General features: G+C 30.6%; 1 protein-coding gene and 1 long non-coding RNA gene across 3 annotated transcripts in view; both read right to left on the bottom strand.

Annotated features, from left to right (window-relative positions):
• Positions 1–231: 231 nt before the first annotated feature.
• On the bottom strand, positions 232–4,852 carry LOC143070832 (uncharacterized). Its single transcript, XR_012976732.1, has 3 exons — positions 4,514–4,852; positions 3,878–4,086; positions 232–473 (listed from the first exon to the last, which is right to left on the bottom strand). It is a non-coding gene; the product is annotated as an uncharacterized LOC143070832 (long non-coding RNA).
• Positions 4,853–9,341: 4,489 nt separating this feature from the next.
• Positions 9,342–15,277, bottom strand: part of LOC143073347 (mediator of RNA polymerase II transcription subunit 27-like) — a 37,957-nt gene continuing 32,021 nt past the window's right edge. Inside the window, exons 6-8 of one of the 2 annotated variants that reach the window (XM_076248811.1) lie at positions 13,357–13,398; positions 12,397–12,474; positions 9,342–9,494 (exon numbers count right to left, since the gene is read on the bottom strand). In XM_076248811.1, the coding sequence (XP_076104926.1) occupies positions 9,363–9,494; positions 12,397–12,474; positions 13,357–13,398 (252 nt within the window). In that variant the 3' untranslated portion in view covers positions 9,342–9,362. Of the gene's footprint in view, positions 9,498–12,396; positions 12,475–13,356; positions 13,399–15,277 lie in introns of both variants that reach the window. The other variant, XM_076248810.1, reaches the window with a different exon arrangement.

Here is a 15,277-nt window from a genome sequence, read left to right as displayed (position 1 = left end):
TAAAATAATAAAATCAATCGGCAAACCTTGTTTGAATTCGCTACCATCCTTTTTTCTTTCAGATGAAGGAACGGAACGTGACGACCGAGTTTAGATGAATGGTATTAACAAAAATTATTTCATCTGCCGATTCTATTAAATGTTGTTTTTTTTTTTTTTTTTTTTTTGTTTTTTTTTTTTATATAAAACTGACTATTCCAATTGCTGATGATAAGTCAAGTACAAAACATGTACAAGTACAAGTATAATCAAAAACAAATCCGTTCCAATATGCTAAAACTAAATGATGAAAATAGATGAGATATATGTTTACAACTTAATAGTATAAGTTGTAGAAAATCTTGTTCATGATGTTCAAATTGTACGGTCTTTCGAAACAATCGTGTAACGTACGTACAACCCGTAATAAGTACCAGTTGGATCGATTCGGATGGTAGTTTTGCCTTTATTTATTGTAGTGCAAGTGTCAGATCCTGTAACAGAAAAAAAAGTATAAAATTGAGTATTTAACATTATAGTAAACAAGAACACATTAGCAACACTTTGGCCATGTAAAACAGTATTTCTTTTTCCGGTAAACGTCAAGTTGTTGATTGTTTGAATTTGTTCGATTCAATGAAATCATCTTCAAACATTATTTTTTCATGTTTCTTTTTAAACAACATGGACGTAAAATGTTTGACATGAAATGAACATTGATTTTAACTATTAATTAGCGTAGTGAAATATTCATATATTAGCGATTGAAAAACAAAGAGAGGTGAACTAATTGTACTGATAAAATAAAAGGCGTGATTTTCCTTATGTAACAATTCTAATACATGTAATGCTTAAGTTTCTGCTTTAACCTTCGTGTCTAATACGGATTAATATAGTAGTAAGTCGTTATCTACAAATCCTTGTCACGGGTTAATAAACAAAAGAGAGATAGAGAAAATAACACCTGAAAAAAAGAATTCTTAAAGCACAAAAGAGTAATTGTTCCTGTGTATGAAGAAACAGCATAAAAATGTACTGCATACGGCATAACTCGCGTAGCGGCTAATTTAACAAGAGTGCACACGCCTTCTTTACTAATCATTGATATTATGTTGATAGTCTTAAATATAAAGCTTTATTACAACTGCAATATAAACTTAACATTAACCAAGAGAACTAAACATTGATCAATGCACCATGAAAATGAGGTCAAGGTCGGTTGAACCATGCCAGACAGTCATGTACAGCTAACAATTTCTTCCATACTTACAAATATAGTTGACCTGTTGCTTATAATTTAATAGACACAAACCAAAACACAAAAACTTAACACTGAGCAATGAACCATGCAAATGAGGTCAAGGTCAAATAAAACCTGCGCGACTGACACACAGATCATAAAATATATTCATACACCAAATATAATTGACCTATTGCACATAGTATTAGAAAAAAAAGACCAAAACTCAAAAACTTAACTCTGACCACTGAACCATGAAAATGATGTCAAGGTCAGATGACACCTGTCAGCTAGACATGTACACCTTTCAATCATTGCATACACCAAATATAATAGACCTATTGCATACAGTATAAGAAAAACAGACCAAAGCACAAAAACTTAACTATAACCACTGAACCATGAAAATAAGGTCAAGGCCAGATGACACCTGCCATTTGGACATGTACACCTTACAGTCCTTCCATACACCAAATATACAAAAATTGCTCATAGTATCTGAGATATGGACTTGACCACCAAAACTTAACCTTGTTCACTGATCCATGAAATGAGGTTGAGGTCAAGGTAAAACTGTCTGACGGGCTTGGGGGACCTTGCAAGGTATGCACAAACAAAATATAATTATGCAAGGTAACACAAACAAAATATAGTTATCCTATTACTTATGATAAGAGAGAACACTATAAAAAATCACTGAACCATGAAAATGAGGTCAAGGACATTGGACATGTGAGTGACGGAAACTTCATACCATGGGGCATATATATGCAAAGAATGAAGCATCCAGGTCTTCCACCCTCTATTATAATATTTCAAGAAGTTAGCTAACGCCTCCGCCGCCGCCGCCGGATAACTATCCCTATGTCGAGCTTTCTGCGACAAAAAGTCGCAGGCTTGACAAAAATCTGAACGCCACAAGTCTATATGTCATTTCGAATAGTAATGAAAAAATAGCAAATTTATTCCGGCTTATAAGTTGATTCTAAATTGCATTTTTATGAGTATATCGTGAAAAGTCTTTGATGACGTCACGGTCATGTAATTGACAAAATTATGTCTATCTGCTATTATAGACAAAAAATTCCAGTCACTCAGAGGACGTATTACATCCAAATTCAAATTATTTCGCGATATAACTGAAAAGTGAGAAATAAACGTTCAAGCAGAATACAATTTACACAAATCGTCAAGAGCCAGATATATGTGTGCTGTGCATGTTACCCAACTGTTTTATTTCCATTAATTTATTCTTGTTTTAGTTTATTTTGGTAAACTTGTCTTTCATTGTTGCGAATGTGATTTGTCTATGAGCACCTTTTTGTGTTTCTTTTATACATATAACGTGGCTCTGTACTTATACATCCCGTCATTGTGTTATTGTGGTATTGTAATTTTTTGTTTTCTTGTCTTTTATTTTTGCTAATGTGCTTTGTTTACATGCCTTTAGTGCTTCTTTGTTTGACACTTGTTTGTTTTTATGGTGATTGAGATTAAAACACAATGTAGACTGTTGTATCCCAATTTTTCACATTTCTACCCATAATGTCTGTTTGTTTTGTTCACACATCGTGTCAATATAATGGAATTTGATGCGACTTTCATACATGTGAGAGGTTTTTATTACCTAGCTATAAAACCAGGTTTAATCCACCATTTTCAGCATAAGAAACTGCATGTACAAAGTCGAGAATATGACAGCTGTTATCCATTCTTGTGATGTGCTTGAGCTTTTGATTTTGCCATTGGATTAGGGACTTTCCGTTTTGAATTTTCCTCGGAGTTCAGTATTTTTGTGATTTACTTTTTACTGATAAAAAAAATCTAGTTTGAAAGTATTCTTATGTTTTTTCATTCGCCTGCCTAAACAGACGCTTATGACAAAGAAAAGACATGTAATTGTTATTTTCTTCCTATGTACCTAATTTCTTGACTGAATGCTCATTTTATTAGTACATACTTGTATTTGTAAATGAAGGTTGTCGTATAAGTAATTGTGTAACATAGAAAATATGTCCCTGCATTTTTACTCTATGTTTCTATTTATATGTAGATTGGTGGTCAATATAAAAAATCTTGCTAAATTTAGATTTACGTCATGACGTCACACAACCACGGAGAAAGTCCCGCATTAGAAACATTTGCAAGTTTATCGGAACATTTCAAGAAATTTATGTTAAATGCAGACGATAAGAATACAAGAATGATAATGCAACAAGCTATGAAGTTGTTAAAAAAACGATATTTCAATAACAAACGTCATGTTAAAATTATTGCAAAACATAATTTAAAAAAAAAAACACAGAAAGAACATTGAACGTCATTTTCCCAATGCATAATTTACATATGTAATATATAAATTAAGGACTTTCACTCAGTCAATACGTTACATATGGACCTGTTAGATCATATTGACACTCGGACTTCGTCCTCGGTCAATTTAATCTGAACAGGTTCATATATAACGTATTCATGAGTATTAACCCTCGTCAAAAGTCCATAATAGATAAATAGCAAGTGGTATGTTTGCCAATGGGGTAACTACCCACAACAGAATAAATGGCGTAAATGTAAGCAATGGTATTGCATCGAGGCTTTCAATAAAAGGATGTGTCATTTACTTTAAGTTTTAAGCAAGTATACTTTTAATTGACATACCTTTTCTCGGCGTTCCCAACTTAACCAATTTTTTTTCTCTCAACTTTTTAACGGTGTACTTCTGTAGTCCATTCGGTGCTCTAGAGCTGAAGCATAACTCTTTGGTGTCGGAGGTTTGGAAAGTTAAATTCAAATATTGTTTTGTCAATGTCCATCGAATCTCCCCTTTCTTACAATTTTCGCTTATGTTGATATTGTGAGAGCGAAATCTACAAGACGGAATAATAATAAATTTGCGTAAGTTTTAAAATAACCTTTAAAACCAGTAAACCCTTTTTAGTTTTTGTTTTACCAATTGGTGGAATAAATGAAACATGACTGACAATCGATGTATGCTTTGTTCAAATGCCATTTTTCGACTTTCAATGTCTGCATGTACCATGACAAAGAGTAAGATCGTTTTCCACGAGCTTAGCCTATAGTGCTTCAATGTAGTGCAGTAATTTTTTTCACTCTCGAAATTAACTTCAGTGTTGTACTTTGTCCAACCATTTTGATAGATAGTTTTAAGAAATTTACCAAAATGCATACTTCTAGCCACAGAGTATACGGTTTTCTCTTTTACCGTGTACTTTTAGTCGAATTATTATTTGTGACAAAAAAGGCAAGTATAAAATGTTAAAGATAAGAACTCACCCGGAAACCCTTTGCTTGCACGACTGGTGCTTCAAGTCTTTTAAGTTCGATTTATTCCGCCTGATTACTGCGCCGTTCAATAATACAATAGAACAAGATAGCAGAATGCAGACGCGAAGGATACACATTTTTCACAGTCTATTAAAACCTTAAAATAATGGTTTGTTTCAGTAAACAATATATTTATATAAATCACGACAACATTAGTCAACGTCAGTTAATATCGTTATTTTTATGTTTTACAAGTTGTTCTTCTTTGAAGGTACAATGTTTCTCTTGACATTAAATGTTAACATTCTGGGTTTCACCAGGGAAAAATAAGTTAAGTTTGAGGAATTTATTTTTTATGTACGTTTCAGAAAATTATGATATTTCATTTTCCAAAGATGTATTTGTTGAAAAAGTTAGAATTTAAAAAAACTTTTAAACACAAACCAAACTGAACAATTAGATGACAGTTGTTATCCATTCGTTTGATGTGTTTGAACTTTTGATTTTTCCATTTGATTGGGGACTTTCCTTTTTGAATTTTCATCGGAGTTCAGTATTTTGTTTTTACTTTTTAGACCCACACAATTACGGTTTGTTGTTCAACTTAAAATGAAATGCAATGCTACTTTATGCTACAATTGTAAATAAAATCATGTTACGGTAGGTTACGAAAAATAATCAGTCATCAAGCTTTCATATTTGAAATTTATCGAAATTCCCATCATGTTTTAGCATTTAACTTAAGTATAAAAGTTAATAGTAATTTTGTGTACCGAAACTTTCTTAGTATTCATATTTATTTTGACATAAAACTTTGAACAACATCAAACGAAACCTGTGGCCTCCTCTTCAACGTCCTGAATCTGATTGCCAAAATAATTTGAACATTTTATTTCATGGCATACACTTAGGTTTCCTTTTCTGTACTTTTAGAATCGTTTTGCAATTATCAATCTTTTTTGAATGATACCTGTTATTTGGAGCATCCGTATACACTCCCTAACAGGATTAATGTAGGTGTGTCACTAAGTTTTGTATAACTATCACCAAGTCCAAACCCCTAGCACAATGGGAGTGCTTGGACACTTCGAAGTCTGCTATTATAAGGAAGGAAGCCGAAGTACTCTGAGAGAACTACTGGGCAACTCCGTGGGAAAAAACAAACCCAAGAAATATCTGAAGATTGCTTTCCTGGTCAAAATCGGCAGCCACTTTGACCAACCGAAGAACACATTCTAGTTTTAAATTTCAGTCTGGATATCCGAGATGTTTGATGGTGAATATCATCCTTCAGCACTGTAACCATCGGTCTTAACCACTAGACCATCAACCGAAAAAAAAAAATACTAAGGAAAATTTTAAACAATCTACATTGAAAAAGTAAAATCACATAAATACTGAAATCCGAGAAAAATTCAATCGTAAAGTCCCTAATCAAATGGCAAAATCAAATGACAAAACACATCAAATGAATAAACAACTGTCATATTCCTAGCTTGGTACAGACATTTTCAAATGTAGAAAATGGTGGATTGAACTTGGTTTTATAGCGCTAAACCTGTCACTTATATGACAGTCGCATCAAATTACATTATATTTACAACCATGCGTGAACAAAACAGACATAATAAATAAAAGTCAAAATATGGGTACAACAGTCATCACTGTCTTTCAATCTCAAAACAAACAATCATTTACAAAAAAGCACAAAAGCATCTATCAAATTAAAAAACACATTCATTGCTTCGCGTGTCTGACGTCAGAAAATGTAAACGTCACATAGGAAGAAATTTTGTCGTTCAAAGTTTATTCAAAACAATCACGATTCCACATTGGGGATGATGGTAAACAGGGTTAAAATATCAAAAGTTATGTTAGAATCATTTCAGAAAGGGCGGTGAAAAACCTCCAAAAACAAAACTGTGTTCCTTAACACGTAAAACTTTAACAATTTATCCTTGTAGTGAAAAGTCAGGGTCATTTATAATCTTCTTTGGCACAAGAAAGATCGTCTTGCAATGATGCAACAATTTGCCAACCGTCAAATGCACATCAAAGAATGAAAAAGGTTATATTCAAACTAGACTTTGCTCAATATTTTTTTACATTGAAGACATGGTCACATGAAGCCCACAACACCTCTTATTATGATACACCTTCATACAAAATGTCATAACTAAATGAGAATGTCGAACATTGAAAAACAAAAATTTATAAAAATACTGCTAAAATTATTGAAGATGACATAATAAGGAACAATAGTGCACACGTTAAAATATCTCGCCTTCTTTACAAACCATTGATTTTTGTGATAGTAGTCCTAAATTTAAAGCTTTACTACAAGTATAACATCAACTTAACATGATCCAAGAAAATGAGGTCAAGGTCAGATAAACCAAACGAGAAAATCACCTTACAATCATTCACTACACCAAATATAGTTAACATATTGCTCATAGTTTCTAAGAAACAAACTTAATCAAGAAAACTAGCATGTTCATCATAAAATATTTCCATTCACCAAACACAGTAGACCTATTGCTTATAGTATCTGATATATAGACTTGACCACGAAAACGTAAACTTGTTACATCATACAAAACAGGTATCATTATTATATATGAGTACTAGAGAGGTTTGATGACAATAAGTGATACAATACTTAACCGTTTAGATGATCTGAAGGATTATATTGAATAGGAAGAGGACAGGTATTTTTAATATTCACGGTCTTAAGGTCGCAATAATCAATACAGATCCCTATACATTGCATACTATTCCAGTATGATTAAAACCAGCCCATTAATCGCAAGTTCATAGTGCGGGCGGATTTGAATCCGACTAAAACTATCCAAACTTTTTAGTGAAATGAATGGAAATAACTTTGAACTTATTCTAAATGAATTTTCAACCCTATAAGGGTAGAGCTCATATAATAATTGAACAAAGAATAAGATAAGTCAAATTAATAAAATAAGCAATAATAAGCATGTTACACTGTATTAAAATTATGGTATAGTGAATAATACAATATATGTGTAATGATTAGTGAGATGCAAGATGTTTGCATGTTGGAGGCATCGCTTTGACTTTGAAATAATGACCATCAATTAAAGAGGTGTTCCGTTGATTTGGGGCTCTTAACGTGCATGGAGTATCAACAGCCTAAGATAAATGATAATAAAGGGATCACAGACTCAAATGGATGGGTTGCACAGATTACTTCTTAAACAATGGAATGGTCAATTTTGAACACTTTTAAAATAAAGTGAGATGGAAAATGGAAAAAATGTCAAAAAATATTAAGGACATAACCTCAATTGGCATAGGTTTGCACTTCCTCTGTGGTGTTGGGTAGCTCGTTAAACTAGTTAAGGACAAAGGAAGATAACTTCAATTTTAAATATCACCTTTCACAGTAACACCATTTTTGTTATAACAGATAGATTCATGCACCATACATATCTAATATCATTCTCTTGACAAGCATCACAACACACATCCTTTTGTCACTTAAATAATACCTGATCATATTTTGTATTGATGATATACATACTGTTAAATAAGAAATGTTTGTGGAGGAGTTAATTACGTTTATTTCATGGAAAGACTATATCCACGGTATTAAAACCCTCCTCGAAAATTCAACTGTCATATAATATCACTTTCAATTAATGGAAATCACGAAATTCAATCCCCATGAAATCTAAAATAGCCACGAAATTAGGTGTTTCTACAGTAGATAGGATGATTAGAATTTTCATCTCAATGCTTTATATTTTTGAAATATTCAACATAGTGATGAGTTCTGGAAAGTTTCACTTTCAAGCCAGTGCCATAAGGGTTTTTGCATGAAAGCAATCTTACCCCAAATGTTAGTCATAGCTCATCATTGTAGGAAATACAACTCATATACAGATTCTTCCACAGAATTTGGTCATTCAGCTGATCTTTTTTGCTGTTAACAGTTTCTACATATCTATTATAGTTTTCAACATAATAAATAACAACTATTAAATAGGTAAACCATTGTCTTTCAAGTGCAATACTTCCTATAAGGAGTCATCAACAGTTTTGGTTTTAGACGGCCATGTTGACTGTTTGTTAGGAACATAAACACAAAATTAATTATTTATTTGCTAAATCTGGTTTAATTATTTTTTCAATGACAAGAGTTTATTAGGACTGGTACAATTTGTTCAACCCACCATTTTTTCTATAAATGTCCTGTACCAAGTCAGGAAAAGGGCTATGTAATATTATAGTTCATTTCTGTGTTTGTTGCATGTACGTGTTGTGTCTTTGTTCTCCTCTTATTTTTGATGTGTTTCTCTCAAATTTAGTTTGAAACCCGGATTTGTTTTTTCCTCAATCGATTTATGAATTTCGAACAGTGGTATACTACTGTTGCCTTTATTCATGATGGACTTTTCAGACTATAATCAACCCATTTTGTTATTAATAACCTTTGAGACATTGTAACAACAGATTCTACAACTCAGGACTTCAATCAAGCTATTCCTTAGGAAAATTTGTAATTTGTTAAACATTTAAATTCAGGGTTTTACTGTACCAAAGAAATCCACGAAAAATGGTATCAAATGAATATTAATGAATCCACAGTATATTATTTTTTGCAAAAAATTCACTACTACGACATAAACAGGAATTGCAGATATATGCAGTCAAGGTTATGATTAGTATTTTCATTGATTACAATTAAATCCTGACTTTTTTGTATTCTGTATAACGATGATATCTGACACCTTAACAGCAATCAGGACATAGTCTGGTACACAGAGTGGTACACAGTTTTGCAATAGTTAAACAACACATCTTTTGTACACAAATATCTTTATTATCTACATCCATCATGTAATGGTGCTAATGTTCTGAAATCTCTCCATACAGGAGGTAATCCTCCTTGTAAATGTTTACCACACTTGGAACATGGGGCAGAAAATAATGTCTTGTAGGAGTTAAACCATTGCTGCTGAAATAGTAATATAAAGAAGTCAGAATATTATACATATAAAAATAAGAAGATGTGGTAGAATTGCCAATTGAACAATGAATTTAAAAGCTCAACAGGATACAAATTTTCTATAGGCTTGTATACATCTATTCTTTTCTCATATCTCCTCCTTTTACAACAACTTGACTGTTAGTGTTGCTCGCCAATTATTGCAATTCATTCAAAATTCTGACTAAATTGCAATTGTTTTATTAAACCAAACTGTTCAACTGGTCAGAATTTGAACAAATTGTTGAGTCAAAATGTGAAAGTGCAAGGTGATAAAATAAAACATACTTACTATCCTAAATGATTTCTGGCCACTTTAATGTTGTTGTGACAAAATCAGTCTTACAGTTTGTATAGATATAATATAGTCATTAACGTTGAAATTTTGAGTTGCTATAAAAATGTCTCAAATAAGTTTTCATATAATTTTTCTTACAAAAAAGTCTTCTATATTCATAAGAATCAGACATCATTGGAATTAAAACATCATATATTCAGTAAAATCTGTTTGAATTAACAATACGCTATTGATAAGTTTCAATGGGGAGATAACATAAAACATTATTTTTTTTAATAAAAACTTTTTGAAAGAAAAAAATTATTATCTCCTCATGGAAACTTCCCACAAACATATTGCAATTTCACACATATTTTACTGAATATGAAATGTTTTAATTCACATTATGTCTGATTCTTATGAATATAGAAGACTTTTTGAAAGTAAAACTCCATGAAAGCTTAGTTTGGACATTTCTATAGCAGTATAATATCTATACAAACTGTTGCCCTCATTATTCACAACAACATTAAAGTTAGTGTCTTATAAAATGTAGCTATGTTTTATTATATCACCTTGCACTTTCATGACTTGGCTTTGATTTTCTACAGCAGTTTGTTCAAATTTTTGACCAGTTGAACAGTTTAATTTTATAAAACAAATTGCAGTTTGGTCAGAATTTTAAATAAGTTGTAATTGGTGGAGAGCAACACTTACAGTCAAGTCACAGTAAATATATTAAATCTTATGATATAAACAAAACTTTCTTCAGAGTAGGACAAATAAATTTAATTGTTTTATCATTAAGTATATATTTTCACAGATCTGATACATGTAGGTATGTTAATGTACGTTTCTTTTCTAACTTATCCTTAATAGATGATCATGTCATACATAGCATAAAATATGTTCAACTCCATGATTAATTAAGAATTTATAATAATAATGACTTTGCCACTACTCTGTACCCAAGGCTTCTGTACCAATATGATATCAATGATAAATTTTGAGTGTAAATTTACTTTGTTTAAAGTATTTGACAAAATCTCTCTGAATTTTTGGTTCTAAATCCCATTTTACTTTTACTTTTTTGGCCTTTTAACTCTTTTGATAAGAGCACCTCTGATTTTTCTTGTAGAAGAAAGGTATGAATTCAATCCTGGTAACTATGATAAGTTTAAATATTACTATTATAAAGCTAAGGTTGCAAACTACATCACACAAAGTTAATCATAGATGATTTCATATCTTGTTTATCTGGCTCAGAATTTTTTGTTTTGTATTTTATTCAAAAAATTTCAGTGTCAAACAAACCTTATGAATGTTATTGTTGGCACATATTTGATATGTGGATACTCCTAACATTAATACTATTTATCAATTTTAAAGAACGCTGATTTTTTAATAAGGTTTCACAACTGACAAAGGGAATTGTGTCAACAATTGTCTAGTCCATGAAGAGTGGTAAAATGGCCAAAACATGGGTCTCAAAAAAAGTGTTTGAAAATTTAAAATCTGATTTTTATACTTATAAATATATGCAGATGTGTTATGACTGCCAATCCCAAAAGACAGGTTTTAAGGTGTAATAAATCATTTTAAAACCTTTTGATATAATGTATCACTACTGCACAGACCATAATAATGGTTAAAAGTGGATGCCAAAACTGCTGATGTACATCAAAACAAAATCCTTTCTAAAGGCTTAATTAGTTATCAAAGAAGGAAAAATCCTTTCTAAAGGCTTAATAAGTTATCAAAGAAGGAACAATCCTTTCTAAAGGCTTAATTAGTTATCAAAGAAGGAACAATCCTTTCTAAAGGCTTAATTAGTTATCAAAGAAGAAAACAATCCTTTCTAAAGGCTTAATTAGTTATCAAAGAAGGAACAATCCTTTCTAAAGGCTTAATTAGTTCATCAAAGAAGGAACAATCCTTTCTAAAGGCTTAATTAGTTCATCAAAGAAGGAACAATCCTTTCTAAAGGCTTAATTAGTTATCAAAGAAGGAACAATCCTTTCTAAAGGCTTAATTAGTTCATCAAAGAAGGAAGAATCCTTTCTAAAGGCTTAATTAGTTCATCAAAGAAGGAAGAATCCTTTCTAAAGGCTTAATTAGTTCATCAAAGAAGGAACAATCCTTTCTAAAGGCTTAATTAGTTATCAAAGAAGGAAGAATCCTTTCTAAAGGCTTAATTAGTTCATCAAAGAAGGAAGAATCCTTTCTAAAGGCTTAATTAGTTATCAAAGAAGGAACAATCCTTTCTGAAGGCTTAATTAGTTATCAAAGAAGGAACAATCCTTTCTAAAGGCTTTAATTAGTTATCAAAGAAGGAACAATCCTTTCTAAAGGCTTAATTAGTTATCAAAGAAGGAAGAATCCTTTCTAAAGGCTTAATTAGTTCATCAAAGAAGGAAGAATCCTTTCTAAAGGCTTAATTAGTTATCAAAGAAGGAACAATCCTTTCTAAAGGCTTAATTAGTTCATCAAAGAAGGAAAAATCTTTACTACTTTGAGACTTCTTTTGCCAAAAATTCTTAAATTGGGAAAAAGTCAGTAAAACCTGAGAACTACAAATTTAATCAAACTTACTATGAATGTCCTGATTGTAATTTCTGGCATCTGTGGGTAATAGTAGTGCTGTATGCCAGCCATCATTAGATCTGATACCTGGAGTTAAAAATAATAATTCAGGATTTAATACACAAATAGATATTAAAGCAGTATTATTCAAAATATATTTCATTTACTGATAAACAAAGAAATCATGTTTAATAGGATATGCAACTCATATCAAAACGCACAATTTTTTTAAGATCATTAGTTGACATTCAATAAGCTTACATTTTGGTCATCAATACCTCACCATGTGCCTGTTTTACAGAACTTTGATTTATTATAGGTTGCAATATTCACGCCACAGGTCTCTTGTTTCATTATGTGAGGCCAAAATTTAATCATTTTCACAAACACTTTCAATAGTAATTGTACCAGGATTAAATATAATTGCCTTGTTATAGATTGCTTATAAATTTTCAAAATTTGACATGTATTTTTGGTTTAGGCCTACAGATAATTCCAACTAGATTTAAAAGTCTTCGTCCTGATGCCCTAATGATCTTTTCTGCTGAGAATGAGCACCCCGTTACACTTTCATGTTAAATGTCCAATTAAATTTTGAATATAAAACATGTTATTCAGTTTTAACAATAAGTCTTATGGTATGTAAAAACTCTGGGGGTACCAGAATTACTAACTGTTACACCAAGTTACTCCTAACATGTACAACTTAGGAAAATTTCCTGAGATCATTTGTTTAATAAAACAGCCAGAATATTTTAACTTTCTTCAAATCAGATGATAAATGAGAATTTGGTTGGAATTATCAGATCACTTACTGACCTTTTCTTTTGATTCACAGATTTATCCCAAGACTTTCTGAACTCAACCATGCAGTCAATCCAATAATACTATTATAATATGAACCAGATGGTCAAAGCTATTAATTGAGAGTTATTGTTTCAGCAAGAGTATATTGCTTTAATTATTTACCTTTTCAAATACTTTATATCTTGACTTGGACCATAAGTCTATCTGTAATTAAAAGAAATAATAACACATTATTAAGATTAAACATAAAAACCATGCACTATTAATAAATGTAATCTTAAAATACACCAACATGTAAGCTTACATATATAGTAACTGACAATGTTTAACAGTAATTCAAATGTCCAGTACAAAAATTAATAAGAAGGAAATTATAAAAAGCAGTGGATACAAAATATTTTATGTATAAGTCTTATAACTTTTGAATTTGCACAGAAACATGTTTTTGTTTTCATGTCTCTCATAAAGAATAACAGGGTTCCCTGCAATAACATTATAAAGGAGAATACAACTTGCATAAAGACAATAAAAATGAAATTTGCAGTGTACTATATTCCCCTAAACTCTTACAGATACATGAATAAAATACCTGATATATTAATACTTTCATACAATCATACCTGCAATAACATGACCAACACTGAGGAAGATTCTATAATGGTGCCCAACTATTTACAAGAAAACTTTCATTTCACTGATAATCATAATTATAATTTAAGTTTAGCAAATGAAAAACTATTAAATCTTCGAAAGCCAAATACTATTTTTGTTTAAGAAAACATTTACCTATTCTGGTTCTCAAATATGGAACAGTTTACCACAAAAAATAATAATGAGTAGTTCACTTGTAACTATATATCTTTTAAAACAAAATGTTACAAATTTTTCCTAAATTGTGCAAATTAATATAAAATTGAGAATGCTTTTTCATTATAATATTGTATTTCATTAATATGTTATTTTAATTTTGAAGACTCTCAGGAAGATTATTTTTAACTAATTATGGGATTATCCTCTCGAAATAGATTATAATTTATCATTTTATTTATTCATTTATTTTTTAAGCTTATTTTTCAACAGAAATTATCCAAGAAGTTTGGTTACTTTGGTTATTATTTAGATTGAAGACAAAGATTAATAGATGTTTCACTCTTTACTTATATTTCTGATCTTGCTTATGATGTTTGTAGCAAAATTACACAACAATGTAAAAAAAATAAGATTCTATTGGTAATACAAATCAAATTTTTCCAAATAAGTAAAACTGTTTTACATAATAGGTAATAATTTAATTTTGGATGTAACGCGTCTTCTGATTGGTTGGTCATCAAGAGAAATGACTCTAATATTTTTTCTGTCTATTCGAAATAACATAAAAAATGTGGTGCACACTGTAAATAACCCGCTATGTGCGCTATTCAGTGTGCACCACATTTTTTATGTTCTTTCTTCATAGACAGAAAAAATATTACAGTTATTCCTTAAATATATCTTCATCCTCTTTCACAGGTAACACCCGCCTTACATTACCTTATAAAATTATAGTGCATGAGGATAAATTGGTAATTGTTGAAAAATTGCAAGAAAGTTTGAGAGAGAACAATTTATGATCATTTATTATCATCAGACTATAAATATGTTATTTTATGTTATTTTAAATAACTATTATAGATGATGCATATGATTATTTTTTTTTAAATAAAATAGTATGAAATAAAAATAAATTATATAAGATCTAATTTAAATTCCATAAAAGTACAAAAGATGAATGTCATCTGTACTGTTTTTTGAATACAGATATGCATATCTGATTCAGGAAGTACTACAAACAGATTCTATAGTATTTTTATGTCAGATCATATACTTCTTTTTTCAATGCTAGATCCTATAGTATTTTTCTATGCAAAATCCTCTTTTATGCAAGATTCCATAGTATTTTATTTGGTTAAAATCCCTAAGTATTTTTTCTATGCCAGATACTCTAGTATTTTTATCTAGGCCAGATTTTTTCCATGTCAGATCTTATGCCCTTTTATTCTAGGCAAAATCCTTTACCTGTTTTGTATGCCAGTTCCTATACTTT

Source organism: Mytilus galloprovincialis, chromosome 4, assembly GCF_965363235.1.
Source record: "Mytilus galloprovincialis chromosome 4, xbMytGall1.hap1.1, whole genome shotgun sequence".
NCBI lineage: Eukaryota > Metazoa > Mollusca > Bivalvia > Mytilida > Mytilidae > Mytilus > Mytilus galloprovincialis.
This window is presented reverse-complemented; position numbering and strand designations above follow the sequence as displayed.